The 16111-nt window shown below is 37.2% G+C and overlaps 4 protein-coding genes across 5 annotated transcripts; 3 read left to right on the top strand and 1 right to left on the bottom strand.

Moving 5' to 3' along the window:
• The first annotated feature begins 347 nt into the window (after nt 1-347).
• LOC133838081 (alpha-tocopherol transfer protein-like) lies at nt 348-4666 on the top strand. Its single transcript, XM_062269041.1, has 3 exons — nt 348-524; nt 3439-3743; nt 3807-4666. The coding sequence occupies exons 2-3, from the start codon at nt 3439-3441 to the stop codon at nt 4426-4428; spliced, it is 927 nt and encodes a 308-aa protein (XP_062125025.1). The 5' UTR covers nt 348-524; the 3' UTR covers nt 4429-4666.
• A 2451-nt stretch (nt 4667-7117) lies between these two features.
• LOC133836520 (odorant receptor 83a-like) lies at nt 7118-8775 on the top strand. The gene is made up of 4 exons (XM_062267053.1): nt 7118-7651; nt 7709-7908; nt 7966-8515; nt 8585-8775. Exons 1-4 carry the CDS (start codon nt 7118-7120, stop codon nt 8648-8650), a joined length of 1350 nt encoding a protein of 449 aa, XP_062123037.1. The 3' UTR covers nt 8651-8775.
• Nucleotides 8776-9395: 620 nt separating this feature from the next.
• LOC133836518 (odorant receptor 83a-like) lies at nt 9396-11136 on the top strand. 2 transcript variants are annotated; one of them, XM_062267051.1, is made up of 4 exons: nt 9396-9983; nt 10040-10239; nt 10290-10839; nt 10895-11136. In XM_062267051.1, exons 1-4 carry the CDS (start codon nt 9435-9437, stop codon nt 10952-10954), a joined length of 1359 nt encoding a protein of 452 aa, XP_062123035.1. In that variant the 5' UTR covers nt 9396-9434; the 3' UTR covers nt 10955-11136. The 2 variants fall into 2 exon arrangements, with proteins under 2 accessions (XP_062123035.1, XP_062123034.1); XM_062267050.1 differs by having other exon boundaries at nt 10290-11136.
• A 160-nt stretch (nt 11137-11296) lies between these two features.
• Nucleotides 11297-15031, bottom strand: LOC133836519 (ubiquitin domain-containing protein 1). The gene is made up of 4 exons (XM_062267052.1): nt 14794-15031; nt 14421-14673; nt 12830-13070; nt 11297-12765 (listed from the first exon to the last, which is right to left on the bottom strand). The coding sequence occupies exons 1-4, from the start codon at nt 14876-14878 to the stop codon at nt 12583-12585; spliced, it is 762 nt and encodes a 253-aa protein (XP_062123036.1). The 5' UTR covers nt 14879-15031; the 3' UTR covers nt 11297-12582.
• Nucleotides 15032-16111: the final 1080 nt, after the last annotated feature.

Below are 16111 nucleotides of genomic sequence, written 5' to 3'. Positions count from 1 at the left end.
GACAGCGCATGCGCCCCTCCCCCCTTCCCACTCTATTCTTCACGGGAACCTCAAGTTTGCTCCCCTGCTCCCCACGAAACCGTGAAAAACTTACGCAGCTGTAGACGTAGTCGCAGACAGTCTCTGGTATCGTGCGGATTTTTCTCTCTGACCGATTTCCATGGCATGATCTGTTTAACGGCTTTCGGTTTTCTTTTGCTCAAGTCGTTGCCGTTTGCTGTTTTGTTGTTGGGGCAATCGTTGCCGTTGCCGTTGTCGTTGTCGTTGCCTCGTTGCGTCGCCGTTCGTCAGCTGGCCGAAGTCGCTGGCTCGTTGAGTATTTATATGCGCGGTAACTTGTTTCCAGACATTCAGATTTAGTTAACGTCTTCAGCGTTTCGGTTGTGTCTAGTGCGAACATTTCATCCACATCACTCCTGCGCTGCCCATTGGATAACCAAATCACAAACCTCCAAAAAAAAACAACCTTATAAGGATTACCTTCAGCTTCACTAACCAAATTAACACTCAACAACTTTAACAAGGTGAGCTTGCCGTTCTCAGGCAACAAACTTTCACACACACTCACACACACACACCTATTGCTTGTCCAGAAATTCTGCATTTAATTCATTGAACTTTATGACAATTGTCAACAAAGAATGCGCCTTTGCAGCATGGAATTTAAATGAGTGCAAAAACAATTGTTAATGTGATCCGAAAATATTGTGTGCAGATAAATTGTGGCCGACGAAGATCCATTGTAATAATATACAGGCAGCAAACATAATTTATGGCAAAAAAAAAAACAAAATGATAACCGACGAAGAAATTCTTTACAACAATTCGTACAATTGAAATTCCATTGCGAGTGCTCACAACGAAAAACTGTCAAAGATTAATGTCAATTAAATTGACAAAGTCCAAAGTTTCACTTTCAATTTGACTATCAAGAACAACAATTGTAGAAACAAACAACTTATTTAGTAATCATTTCCTCATCCACTTAAAGTGGAAAACCGCTGTCCGCAAATCTGCCGAAATTCCGCAACACAAACAACATTAAAGTCATAACAATAATGTGTGGATTGGAGTCGAGTGAATTGGAGAGGGAGAGGTAGAGGTAGAGGGAATGGGAATGGGAATGGCAGAGTGAAAGAGAGGGAGCTAAAGAGCAAAAGGCAGGCAGGCAATAAACCCGTTTCTGTTTTAACCGCCTTTTGGTTTTTCGCGAAGATTTTCGCAATATTTGAAGTAGTTGCAGGCAACATTTGCAATAAACGCAATGGCCATTAACAACAGCAACAGCAACAACAACAACGAGAAGAACAACAAAGCCACATGAGTGTGCAGAGCGCAATTTGTGTGTTGTCCATGCCGCAGTCACAGTCACAACCACAGAGGCATGCAACATTAGTTGGATCTGCAAGCGATTGTAATTGTTGTCGGCTGCTGTTGCAGGTTGTTCTCTCACTATATGCCACCACAACAGCAACACCAACAGCAACAGCAACTACTGCTGGCCACATGTTGCATGGCCTCAATGAGACCTGCCACGCTTTTGCCTATTGCAAAGGTGTTGCAAATTTCATTATTAATAACGTGTGTGTGTGCAACATATAATTAAACTCTGATTGCGCTTTCCAAAACTTTTGGCAATTATGAAATGAGAATTGTGGCCACAACATTGCGTTTGCCATCAGTTGCCACATCAGTGTCAAAAGCAGCAAATAGGCAAAGCCAAAGTCAACAAAGTAAGTGGGCCAAAGATCACAACATAGATTACTGAAGCAATATTTAAAGTCAAGTCAAAGTCTAAAGCATAAACAAAACACTTTTCTTGGCTCTCTTCACTTGCTGAGCTTTCAGTTTCTTACCATTCTCTTTCAGCTGGGCTTTGCGTAATTGCACATTACTTAATTTATTGCGACTGATATTTTAAATTATTTAAATTTCCCTGCCTATTTTGCATTTACCATACTCATATGCTTATTGCTGTTACTTTTATTTTGTTTTTTTCGCCGAACACTTTTGATATTTTGAGGTCACTTCGCGGTTGATTTGGGCCCCAGCTAAAAGCCTTACGCAAGTGGGCGTGACTCTGGGGTCTGGGTCTGGGGCTAGTACGATAATAAGTACAGCCAACATTATTGTTTTCGGCAATAGGAACTCATATAAGGGGCTCTGGCCATGTTAATGAAACGACGCAGTCGCGTGTGACTTCGAGTCGACATTTCAGCGTTGTACAATTAAAAATTGTTTCTTTTTTTTCTGGTTTTGGTTTTTGGGTAATGAAAGATAGTAGATAAGACGTCAAAAAATAATAACGATTGGCCAACTGAGAGATGTCACTCATTCGGGGGGATGGGGAAGGCCATAAAATAGATGCACTTAGTTGGGTTTGGCATAGTCGACTTCATAAACATAAATAATAGATCATTTACCACAATATCTGATCAAAGCTTATGCAGATTACTTATAATTAGACAGAGGAGCTTTGCTAAATTAACCCAAGACGAAATGCACTTAAAATGGATTCAACGCAAGCAATTTAAAGTCTAACAAGTGTTTCAAATTATAGTTCTTTATTCAAATTATTTCAAAGTTTGCAATTATAATAGGAATATTGTCTATGAGAAATGATTTCCGACTGTTTATCTTCTAGTTTGCTCAAGATAAATTACTTTATCCAAACAATTGTATACGTGGGAATATTATAACAACATAAATATTCAAGTTTTGTTCTAGTGCAATTTAATAAATGGGAATGAAATGAATTTAAACAAAGTTAAAGAGTATTATATTTTAAATATATTTACGTGATTGCTAGGAATAGTTTCATATAAGAATTAGTTGCCTAATACAAAAATAAATATATTCTTAGAGCAATACAAATTACACTTTGTACACTCCTGTTAAAAACTTATACGACACCTAGCTTAAAGTTTTGTTTTATCGTTTATAGAAGAATGGGAAAACCAAATAGGGAAAATAGAATGGGAAACTATAAAGTATGAAGAATAATAGCGCAAATTTGAAGTTGATTTAATTCTGTTTGAATATTTCAATTTTGGTGTAATTATCAAGACTGCACAAAATGTGATATATTTGACTCTGTTTGCATCTCCCATTTTCAAGTAACGATAAATAAAATATTTTACGTTGTTTCAACTTATATATTTCAATATTTTTGGATACAGTACAGTCAACATTTTACTTTATTTATGATTTATTATTTATATTTGAAGTTGATTTAATTCTGTTTGAATATATAAATTTTGGAAAATTAGAAATTACTCTCTTTCTTTTTTCTTTCTACTTTATTTATGGTTAATTATTTATATTTTAAGTTGATTTAATTCTGTTTGAATATTTAAATTTTGGTGTAATTATCAAAACTTTAGGAAATAGTTTAATAGCTTTCAACATATACCTTTCTCTCTCATTTCTCCCCATCAGATGATGATGCTTCATCCCACACCAGCACAGCGCGTGAGCATCCGCGAGGAGTTGCGCGAGCCTGAGGATCCAGCAGACATTGAGCGTGACATCAAGCTGATCCGCGAGTGGCTGGAGACGCAGCCCCATCTGCCCAAGGACATGGACGATATGCGTCTGACGACCTTCTTGCGTGGCTGCAAATTCAGTCTGGAGAAGGTGAAAAAGAAGCTTGACATGTACTACACCATGCGCAACGCTGTTCCCGAGTTCTTTGCCAATCGCGACATCAACCGCCCGGAACTCAACATTGTGCTCGACTATGTGTAAGTGAGAGTCACTTTTTATCACTCTGGCTATTTCATGAATTGCAATTATTTCCTATTTAGGCACTGCCCCACATTGCCGGGTATCACGCCCAATGGACGTCGTATTACGTTCATTCGGGGCATCGACTGTGATTTCCAGCCCCATCATATTCTGGATGCCATGAAGGTGGCTCTCATGATTGGCGATGTGCGTCTCGCTGAGGAGTCTGTGGGCATTGCCGGCGATGTGTTCATTCTGGACGCAGCCGTGGCCAGCGCCTCTCACTTTGCCAAATTCTCACCGACTGTGGTGAAGAAGTTCTTGATCGCCGTCCAGGAGGCATATCCCGTCAAGGTGAAGGAAGTGCATGTGATCAACATCTCGCCACTGGTTGACACAATCTTCAACTTTGTGAAGCCATTCGTCAAGGAGAAGATCCGCAGCCGCATCACCTTCCACAACGATGTGGACAGCCTCTACAAGGTGGTGCCACGCGAGCTGCTGCCCAACGAGTACGGCGGCAAGGCGGGACCCATCGTTGAGCTCAACCAGTGGTGGAAACAGAAACTTGCCGATAACACCAAGTGGTTCCAGGAGCAGGAGGACAAGAAGGCCAACGAATCGTTGCGCCCGGGTGCACCAAAGACCAGCGATGATCTCTTTGGCATGGAGGGAACCTTCCGCCAGTTGAACATCGATTGAGATTATCTATAATCGATTATCTATATACACATAATATTATATTGTTCAATGCGTTCATTTTATTTTGTACTATATGTATTTTATATGTATGTCTGATGTACACACTCATATTAACCAATCATTTGTTTTGTTCGCTTTACGCTTCATTTCCTATCTATTCCATTGATGTATCCGCATCGCCGCTCATTGCAGTAATTACAATAAAGAAGCCGCAGCATATTAAGGAATGAATAAATCACATTCGCATGTCCTTTCAAACATCCTTGGATTTGGCATTTCACATTTTCCAGTTTCTCCGTTTTTCAACATCGCATTTTCACAAGTGTCCCCAGTGATTCAATGACTGACATTAAATTGATTAGTCCAGCTGAAAGCCAGCAGAAGATGCACATGCTGATGTCCAGCCATTCACTCGACTTCAAACCCTTTGTTGGAAATTGTCTCTATTCTGTGCAACATGCATCGTCGACATGCCACATGAGGAAGCGGAAACTTGTCGCATTTCCCTCCCACAGTTCCCACACACAGCTTTTCGCCAGCTTCTTAACAACTGACTGCATGCCTGATATATTGCTCAATTGTATGTCCATTTGAGTGTCCAGTTCCAGTTCGGCGTCTGAGCTGAAGTACTGCTCTTAAATATCGCAGTCACGAACTCGCCATGCCCACTTGGGTATTTATTTCTTCTCCTTCTTCGCATCTAATAGTCCTGCCTCGACATGTAGAGTAAGCACTTAACGTTTTCAGGTTGTGCTCGTATTATGATTGCAGCTCATTTTTTGCCACTTCACCATCGATTGCACACCGCATTCGCATTGTTGTCAAACTCTGCAGCTCAACAGTTGGACAAGTATGGTATAAGAATGGTGGTAAGTCAACGAACCACAAGCATTGGGGCAATATTGCCTAATTTCACAAGAATAATCGAGGCTACATCGACTGTAAACAGTATTAGCAAACTCTGCTCACAAATTGCAATTATGGTATTATAAAAATATTTGCGTAATAATAAGTGCTTTATTTTACGTGAAACTTTAATTCGACAACTTATCAATCACAAGTAAGTGTAGGAAGTTATTATAAATATGTTTTGTCAATAAAACTTTCAATTCATTATTTGAATAAAGCAATTGAAATGCAATTTAACAAAAATGTTTAATCTACGTTGTAAATTTCTTCCATTTCTTCAATCAATTTTATTTCAATGTTTAAGTTTTGTGATAAGAAAAGCTATAATTAAATAGCAAAGTTCTTAAAATGAAATATTGCCTCCTGATTTTCTTTTTTAATTTTTAAGTTTTTTTGATAGGAATTATATACTATAATGTATAAAACAACATATTATGAGCACTGCACATCAAAAGTTAATCTTAAAATATACAAAATTAATGACCGAAAGCTTTGGTATATAGATCTACTTCTACCCTCAAAATACACTATAGAGTACGGAATATACCAGATTCTCAATCACAGCAACTAAGAACTGACTGCAGCAGTCGTTTTCTCGTCATACAAAATTATTATTGTATCCATAATATATCCACTATATATTCTAGATCAGCGTCAACTGTCTGTTTTTGGTATATACAACTACAGTGTTTTTGACTCCTGAAAGTTTGGATATAATTAAATAAAAATTGTAAACCTTATTTAAGAAGTAATTTTATAAGACTGTTGCAGTCGGTTCTTAGTTGCTTTACAATCTATTGCCTTAGTTAACAATCTCGTATATTTTGCACTCTATGATATATTTTAAACGTAGTAGTTTATTGATATATTACATATAGCATTTCTATATTCTAGTGTTTTTTTTCAGTTTACTAAACTTAACTAAAATATATAAATATTAAAATATAATTACAGTGATCACACTCGTCTGTAGCTTTCTTTCCTGTTTTATACGTTTTTCAAAGTATTACTATTAATATAATATTATGTTATGTACACACATGGATAGATCGTCTCGGCTGCTGACGCTGATCAAGATATATATATAATACTTTATAGGGTCGGAGATGCCTCCTTCTACCAGTTACATACCATACATTTCCTGCCGGAACAAAGTTATAATACCCTTCTACTCTATGGGTAGCGGGTATAAAAACTATACTTTAAAAGTGACACTAAGTTATACAATATTTTATAATTAGAATTAATTCTGTCATGTTGTAAAGATTTACCTTCAGTTGGTTACTAGTATCTGAAGTAATGTTAGATTTCTTATCAACTTTTAATATAATTTAAATATACATATATTAAAAGTTGATAAGAAAAAAATTAATGTCAATAATCTCTAAATAAATATTTTTCTTATTAAATGAAATAGAAATAATGGATGGGTGAATGTCACAATGCCACCAAGGATATAGAATTAAAGTTGAATTGAGTTAAGCGTTGTTTGCAAAAGTTTTGATTGACACAAAATATATATAATTTGAATAAGTAAAGTGCAAATGACGTCAATTACGAGTATACCAAAAAAGGGAAATCATAAAGGGACGGGGCTCATCATTTATTTAAATTAAATTCATATTCATGTTCAATGAAAAGTTTAGTCAAAGGAGGCAACATCACGACCCACATATAACTATAATTCATAGTTATGTGTGAAGGCTATAAAAGGGCGACAAGTTCGGGTCTTTCGCCGCAAGCATTCAGAATGAATCGCGTTAAGCACTCAGATATATCCATGGACGAAAAATGGAAGCGTCGAGATCTCTTTGGATTTATACGGGCCACAATGTGGGTGGCATCCATGTATCCATGGAATGCAGACAATCAGAGAACTGGATTTTTAAAGTACTCAATAGAATTTCTCGATGTGTGCTTTGAAATCTTCAATTACTTTGTCTGTGGCCATATTGCGATACTATATATCTGCACAATTTTAATCAATTACGACAAGGGAGATCTGGAGTTTATCGTCAATTGTTTCCTTCAGACGATCATCTATATATGGGCGATTTTCATGAAACTTTACTTTCGACGATTTCAATCCAAACTCCTGCATAAAACCATTAGGTTCATAAATGAAAAACATCAGATTCGCTCGGCCCGCGGATTCACCTATGTGACCATGGAGGGTCCAATCCGTTATACGAATATATGGGCTAAAAGCCTGATCTATAGCTGCCAAGTGGCTGCTCTGTTCTGGCTAGCTCTCCCCATCGCCTACAGGGATAAGAGTCTGCCTCTGGCCTGCTGGTATCCCATTGACCACAAGGTAAGTTTTCTCTTGAATCAAAATCAAACAATTTTTACTTTGCTTTATTTTTCCCAGCAACCAATTGTCTATGAGGTCATTTTCTTTCTTCAAGGCATGGGACAGATTCAAATATCCGCTGCCTTCACGGCTGCCAGTGGATTGTATATGGTGATTGGTATTCTAATATCGGGACAATATGATATCTTATTTTGCAGCCTGAAAAATGTGCTGGCCACAAGTTACTTGGAAGTCGGCGCCACATTCACGGAACTGAGGTTTAAATGACTTTCGAATAAATGAAAATAAATGTACTATTTCAGCGATTTTCACAGAAAACTGCAAGAGGCACAATCTGTGGCCGATGCCGAGCTGAATCAATACAGCTATGCTATAGAGGAGCGAACTCCGTTGGAAGAACTCATTCGGGAAAGAGATGTAAATAATATTACAGACTTTTCCGCCTCATTCAATCGCGCCTTCAAAAGCTGTATAGCTCAGCATCGGTTTATTATCGCGGCTCTTACGAAAATCGAAAGGTTCTTTAATCCCATTTGGCTTTGCAAGACGGGCGAGGTGACATTCTTGGTGTGCCTTGTGGCCTTTGTCTGGACGAAGAGCACTTCGGCCAATTCGTTTATACGTATGCTAATCCTAGGCCAATATTTGGTGTTGGTGCTTTTTGAGATGTTTGTCATCTGCTATTTTGCCGAGCTGGTCTATCAGAACAGTCAGCGTTGTGGCGATGCTCTGTGGCGTAGTCCTTGGCAACTGTGTATGCGCCAGGTGCGCAGTCATTACCTCTTCTTCATTATGAATGGACAGAAACACTTTCAGCTAACCGCTGGCAAGATATACAATCTGAATGTGGAACGCTTTAGGAGCGTAAGTGGCTCAAATGGGCTTTAATTGAAATGTATAAAATATGTATATGTTTATTTCTTTGTTGTACAGATAATTACCACAGCATTTTCAGTGCTTACGCTCTTAAGGAAAATGGATGCGCGTGGAAATCTCTAAATGAATTTGAAATGCGAGTAAAAGCAAATAACAAATAGGTTGTAAATGTTGTAACTTATATCGCAAAGAAAGAGTGAAATTAAAAACACATTGAATTAAATCTACAACCCAATATTAATATGCCTCAAATTTTCTATATTGTTTTATTATTCAAATAAATACCACAGCTGAATCCATTCATATAATATAAGTGTAAATCATAGAAATTTGGATGTAATTATTTATTATAATTGTAGCTTAGAATTTAATTTCTAAATCTCAATGATAAAAGTACAGAGCACAAAAAATGAGAACAATAATAATCAAATAATTTAAAAATCAAAAAAAAGGACAAAGTAAAAATTTTGTTATATTCTATCGACTTATTAAGTAAGGGTATTATGCCACTATAAATGACCGACTTGAGATGAAATCTGGAATTTGGATATAAAGAAAACACTTTAGAGTCTCTCTGTGCTGAATTTACATATAGAATAAGAAAGAGTATTAGAAAGCATGATACGTCTGTATAAACTTGAAATCAAGAATATAAACATATTTATATTTTAATAAATACTTTTAGTCAACGGGTAGTTTTAATCACCATATCAGGGGGGAGTTAACACCCCTCCAAATATTTTACAGACTCAATCAAGTATAATTTATTTAAACAATATTGTGGAAAGGGAAAACTTTGGCGAGCACTCAACTAATAATTTGTGCCACAGTCTCAAGTGCTCTGTTTGAAATCCTATATAAAGGCATCCAAATCAAGTCAAGCACCTCAAACATTAGGAGCAGCAGGATGAAACGCGTCGAGCACTCTGAGGAGGAATGGAAACGTCAGGATCTCTTTGGATTTATAAGATCTACAATGCGTGTTGCTTCGATGTATCCATGGAGCTTAGACACAAATGGCAATGTTCTAAGTCATCTAATAAATTTGATTGACTTGATCTACGAGATGTTCAACTACTTTGTTTGTGTGCATCTTGCGGCATTATACGTCTGCACTATCTACATCTACTATGGCCAAGGCGATCTGGAATTTCTCGTCAATTGTCTCATACAAACGATCATCTATATTTGGTCCATCCTAATGAAATTGTACTTTCGACGCTTTCGACCCAAGCTGCTGAATGAGATCATCAGCTCTATCAATGGAAAACATCAGACGCGCTCATCACTCGGTTTCACCTATGTGACCAGCATGGGAGCATTGCGTCATTCTAATCTGTGGATCAAGAGCTATGTCTACTGTTGCTTTATAGGCACCATATTCTGGCTGGTGCTGCCCATTGTCTACAGAGATGGCAGTCTGCCCTTAGCCTGTTGGTATCCCTTCGATTACACCGTAATTCATCGAATTTCATTATCAAATCAAGTTCTTTAAGAAGTTCTCTTTCGCAGCAACCAATCGTCTACGAGCTGATATTCTTTCTTCAGGCCATGGGACAGATTCAAGTGGCAGCTTCATTTGCCTCTTCTAGTGGATTTCATATGGTCTTGGGCATACTCGTCTCTGGCCAATACGATATTCTCTATTGCAGCCTCAAGAATGTGTTGGCCACAACATATTTGAGAATGGGTGCGACTTTGGCACAGCTGAGGTAATGTATAAATAAAAGTTAACATTTTTATTATATATTTATGTGCACAGCGAACTCAAAGAGGCGCAATCCGTGGCAGATGCCGAGGTGAATCAGTTCAGCTACTCCCAAGAGATTCACACTCCACTGGAAAAACTCACAGAGCAGCAAACGTCGAGTAATATTAGAGATTTTAAAATCGCTTTCAGAGACTGTTTCAAAGATTGCGTGGAACAACATCATTATATCATAGCGACCCTTTACAAGTGGGAACACTTCTATAATCCCATCTGGATATTCAAGATCGGCGAGGTGACCTTTCTCATGTGCCTAGTGGCCTTTGTCTCGACCAAAAGCACAACGGCCAATTCGTTCATGCGCATGGTTTCGTTGGGTCAGTATCTGCTGCTTGTGGCCTATGAGCTCTTTATCATCTGCTACTTTGCCGACCTGGTCTATCAGAATAGTCAGCGCTGTGGAGATGCTCTCTGGCGCAGTCCTTGGCATCTGCACATGCGACAAGTGCGCAGTGAATATTTGTTCTTCTTGATGAATTCCCGGCGACAGTTTCAGCTGACTGCTGGTAAAATATACAATCTGAATGTGGATCGCTTCAGAGGCGTAAGTTCTTATAATACGCCTAACAATAGCATTTACAATCTGCCATTTTTTACAGACTATTACAACAGCTTTTTCGTTTCTGACGCTTCTACAGAAAATGGATGCTCGTGCCTAGTTTCGCATTTACTTGTTTATTCTCATATAATACAATTATTTTAATTTAATAAAAATTAGCATAAAAATGTAACACATACAAATAGTTAAAAGGCAGAAACACATTGAAGACATGCTGGTGCCTTAACCACAACGCCCTTGATATTGTTGCATATTAAATGTTTAGATTTGTTAAAAAAAAAAGAGTAATGAAAATTGGCGTTAACTTCTTATTCCGTATGCCACGAAAATTTAAATACAAGTAAGTGTTTTATTATTGTTGAACCAATAAAAACTAATATTAATCGTATTCCATTTGTTGCGTTTTATCCTCTAATTCATTTCGCAATATTGCAATAAATAATTTTTGTTTTTTTTTTTTGTAAGTCATACAAAATGAAATTGTTTTGTTTAAATAAATAAGCACTTCATTGTATTTCTGTTATGGCTTTAAAACTATAAGCAAAATCATATACATTTATAAGGTACTTGGGTTTACTCTATGCGATATTAACGTTTCCCTCTCTCTCCCTTCAATCATCACATCCTTCTATTGTTATGTTAACTACGTTGAGCAAGAAAAATGTTTAACAATTGTATTGGTTTTCTGCGATTTCGTTTCCATTTCAGTTTCAGTTTCTTGTTGCATTTGATTACAAAAAGTTATTCAGTTTCAATTTGTGCTTGGCATTCTTCCTATATATTTATGCTCTCATGTATCAAAAGTTGATGTAGTATTTTTGAAAATTTGCTTGTTGCTGTTCATTTACAACCCAATACTACAGTTCTTTGTTTGCTTGTTTTTGTTTGTTCATGTTTTTACACAACACATACAAATGTTTTTGCAAGATTCGCTTATAATTAGTTAATAAACAGTTTTGTAATTATTATGCATTTCTTGTTATTTTGATGTTATAGATCTGTTTGTTTTTGCTGTATTTTCTTTTTGATTCCATGAAATAATGTACATTTGTTTATTTGACTTCCTTCCAACTGTGAATTTCATGCGCGTATTTTGAATATTCTCTTTCCTCAATACAGCGTTTGCTTATATATAAATAATGCTTTATAAGGACTGTTAAATTATTATCAAAAAAATATATATTCATATATATGTCTATATATATATACACATACATATATATATTCTTATATATAAATAAATTTATATTTATAAGCATTCCTCGTTTAATTTGTTTTTTGCTCTGAATTGTGTATATGTGTATATTACAAAAGCATTGCAACAATAACCACAGCAACAAACAGGGCGAGCAGCCACAAAAACAATACAAAATGTCTGTCAACAATCAGCATTGTGCAAGTGACAGCAGTAATATTTTTTTTGTTTTGTTGCAATTTTTCATTTTTATAAATGCAATACGTTAGCTGTTGCTGCTGTTGTTGTTGTTGTTGCTGCTGCTGTCGTTGAATTTGTTGTTGCTGCGGCTCTTTGTGCTTTACAATAAAGTTCCTTGTGCTGTTGCCTGAGTATATGACATTGTTGTTAATATTGTTATAATTGTTGCATCTGCATTTGATGTTAAGAATGATGCTTCTGCTGCCACTTGACAATTGCTGCTGTTGCCGTTGATATAACTTGTTGCTGTTGTTGTTACCTATGCTGACTAGTTTACTAAAGTTGGTGCGTTGCTAGCTCCCAAGTGACATGTGAACGATACTCGTGCTGTTGTCGTGATTGTAATGTTCCGTATTAACAATGACCTGTACGACGTATCCTTGGTGTATGCTGCACTCATCAATGGGAACCTTGTCCCCCAACAGCTTGCCGCTGTAGAACCAACGTTGGCAACATGCATCCACACCCTCCGTGGCCTAAAAAAGTTAATACATCGTTAATTCCATTCGCAATTGTTGTTCTTGTATGTGCGAAACTTACCTGTAGCTTTTTCTTGCACTGTCCCACTGTATCCTTTGAGTATACCGGCAGTTTAACATCAGTCATGGTCGATGATATGCGCAGCTTGAGAATGAGTTCGGTGCCTCCATCCACAGGCTCTGAGTATTCAGCTGGTGAATCGCGTCCGTTCTCCTCTTTCACAATGTTTATGGGATATGATAGACAATAAATTGGCACCTTATACTGTGTACCGAGCTCATCGTAACACTCTGTGAGGTACCTGCAAAAAGAGTGGATCATTAAATATCAGCAAGCAGTAACCAAGTGTGCGGACAGTGCATTATCTTATCTCCAACTGCCTAAAGAGAACATTAGACAATACTGCGCCCCTAAAGCTAATACATATTGGCACAGGTTGTTGTCGCTGTGCCTGTCGACAGATAACGACTGATAAATATGAGTATGAATGTGACTGTGAATGCGATGGCGCAGACACACATACACAGACACGTCGCAAGGACATCGGGCCAAAACATTTAGCTAATGTGAACGGATGTGGTGGAAAGGTCAGCGCTATATTTAAATAAAATATCACACATTGCGAGAATTATGGACTGCATTGTTTGGCCGTCAGTCAAAAATCGATTTCTAATAAGCATACGGAAGCACAACGAAGTCCATTTGTTCGAAGTGCGTATGCCCTACACCTCAATTTTCCAATATTAAATAATTTACAAATTTGAAAACCTTACGTCTTATATAAAATACACTGATGCAATATACTACTTCGAAATTATAGAATTATAGAAAGCAAAAGTTAATATAGAACAAAATTGTCTGGAAGTTCGATATGCAATTCAAAAAATATCGTAGAAAATAATACCATATTCGTACTAAAAAACAAGGTGGTATTTGAATCTAACTGTCATTTTAAGAAGCTCAAAAAACAATAAATAGTATTCTACAAAGAAAAGGTTATTATAGTATTTTTAAATTATGAAAATCTACTTCTTTTGTTCGTTCATAGCATGTAAAGTGCAATTTATAAGGTGTTATTATTGAAAAGTAAACTGCAAAGCTGCCTCAATTAATTTTAAACTAAATAAACCTAGAGTATGATTTACAATACCGAGAATATCGTAAAGAGAACATAGAGTATATTCCAATTATTTACTATTCCCTTTGTTTACCATATTGCAAGTTTACATTCAAGTTAAGTTATTACAATAAGTTGTTATTGGATAAACGTGATACGCATTTAATGACGTATCACAAGCTTTGCTGTCAACATGGAAGAGATCGATTTAAAAAAGCAATATTCACGATGTGTGACAAATTTGATCAAACTGCTGATACTCTCGCTTGCAAGTTAAGGACTTAACCACACAAATTGCTACGGACATGCATTGATGGTTGAATGGAGTTATGGTCACCTAAAACTAAAACTATAGTAAAACTGAAATCACTAAAATATTGATTTTGTGTGTGGCCCGGTTTCAAGCGTCAAAAGTAATTAGCGTTTAGTGCTGCACGCGCGTCATTAAAGTTCATGATGTTTGTGCTTTGGTTTGTTTTGAAAGGAGTTTGCTTTTGGGCCTGCAGGTGATAAGAGTGAGCTATAGAGACTTACCCATTAGGCACGGATACATTGGCGCCGTCTAAAATGGCTTGGGCCATTTGGAAATCAAGGCCCTCGGCTGCATTTGTGGCGGCTCTGAGTGCATCCCAAATCTCCTTGCGGCCATCAAAGGCGGGAGCCGTGTCCCAAAACTCGTCCCGCTTCGAACGCAATTGGCCTTCAGTTAATGGCACATCGGAGCGCCATTTAATTGTCTCATGGCACAGTGGGCGATTTTTGCGCGTTGCACCTCCCATTGGAATGCCTAGACAATTGCACACAAATTACACATCATACATATCGATAATGGATGCAATTTAATAAGTGTTGGTGAGTGTGGAAGTGGGAAGTGGGTAGTCGAGAGAGGAGGGGAAAGGGCACTCACCTGCGCTGGCCGGACGAGAGGCGCTCGCTGATGAGACGCTCATGGTCTCATTGTCGGGATTCATGCGACATACACAGGCTCCCATTGTTGCTGGCTCTGGTGTTGTTTTGTACTCACATCAAGAATTGTTTCTACGGCTGCGGAGTGTGCGTTTGTGTAATTTTAACAAATTTTACACGAGCAACAGCCGAACAACGCGACATACAAAAATTTTAAGGCAATGTGAGTAACTTGTACTGAAGCCAGTGTGGCCGTTGCCACAGTGTCACAATATACCACAACGTTTTGAGAAATATACTAGAATATTCTAAAGCACTGTTATACCAGTGCAAACGTTCACATCTAATTAATGTTATTCATGTTAATTATTGGATTTGAATAACTTGTTTTACCCCATATTCTAAATAGAGCATTTAATAGCAAACACAATTAAGTGGCCCATTTATTATAATTAATTTAATCAGATTTCATATTAAACCATAGTTGTAATGCTGCTAACAGTGTCAATTTCATTTGTTAGCTGAACTGCAATGCTACAGACCTTGATTTATCGACACGTTAGGCAAAAGAGGAAAGCGCCATCTGTGTGTCAAAACTGAAAGTGATTTAATATGTTGCATACTTTTATGCATTATCGGTTATGCTTAAACCATTACTCGCTAATAAATTAAAAACAAGTATTATTATTCAGTATAATTAAAATAAATGATTGATTAAAAATAAATAAAGGAATCATAAAATTGATTGAAATTAAATAAAAAATTAACTTTAAATAATCATATATCTCAAATGTTATTTATTTTTCTTACAGATGCTGCGCATGCGCAGCAACTTTTCCAATGGCTCCAACAGCTGGCACTTCCAATTGCAACGCTCTCTTAGTTGCTTGCCATTTGGAATATTGGAGCAACAGCGAAAGACGCGACAGACAACGGCATCGTAGAAATGAAAAACAAGAAACCAGACGACCTCGACAAAGTTGTCGCAAAAAACCTGGTATGATCGTATGCATGTATGAAATAATTATATGTATGTATGTGTGTGGTACTTCCAATGCAGCTTATTTAAAACTGAAAATAAAAAAATATTGAGAGAAGAAATAGAAGTAATTGTATTTGGCTAGTCCATCGCCTGTTTAACCGTTAGCTTTCGTTGCCGAAGCCACATCAACAAGAGCTGATGGCAACAACAACAAAGCAGTCCAACCGAATCTCAATAAAAGCAACAACAAAAACGCGCTCATAAAAATTCACTTCCAGTCACCAATGGCAACAGCAACAGCAACAGCGAAAAGAGCGGCGACCAAGCAACCACAGCA

This window comes from Drosophila sulfurigaster, chromosome 2R (genome assembly GCF_023558435.1).
Source record: "Drosophila sulfurigaster albostrigata strain 15112-1811.04 chromosome 2R, ASM2355843v2, whole genome shotgun sequence".
NCBI classification, from domain to species: domain Eukaryota; kingdom Metazoa; phylum Arthropoda; class Insecta; order Diptera; family Drosophilidae; genus Drosophila; species Drosophila sulfurigaster.
This window is presented reverse-complemented; position numbering and strand designations above follow the sequence as displayed.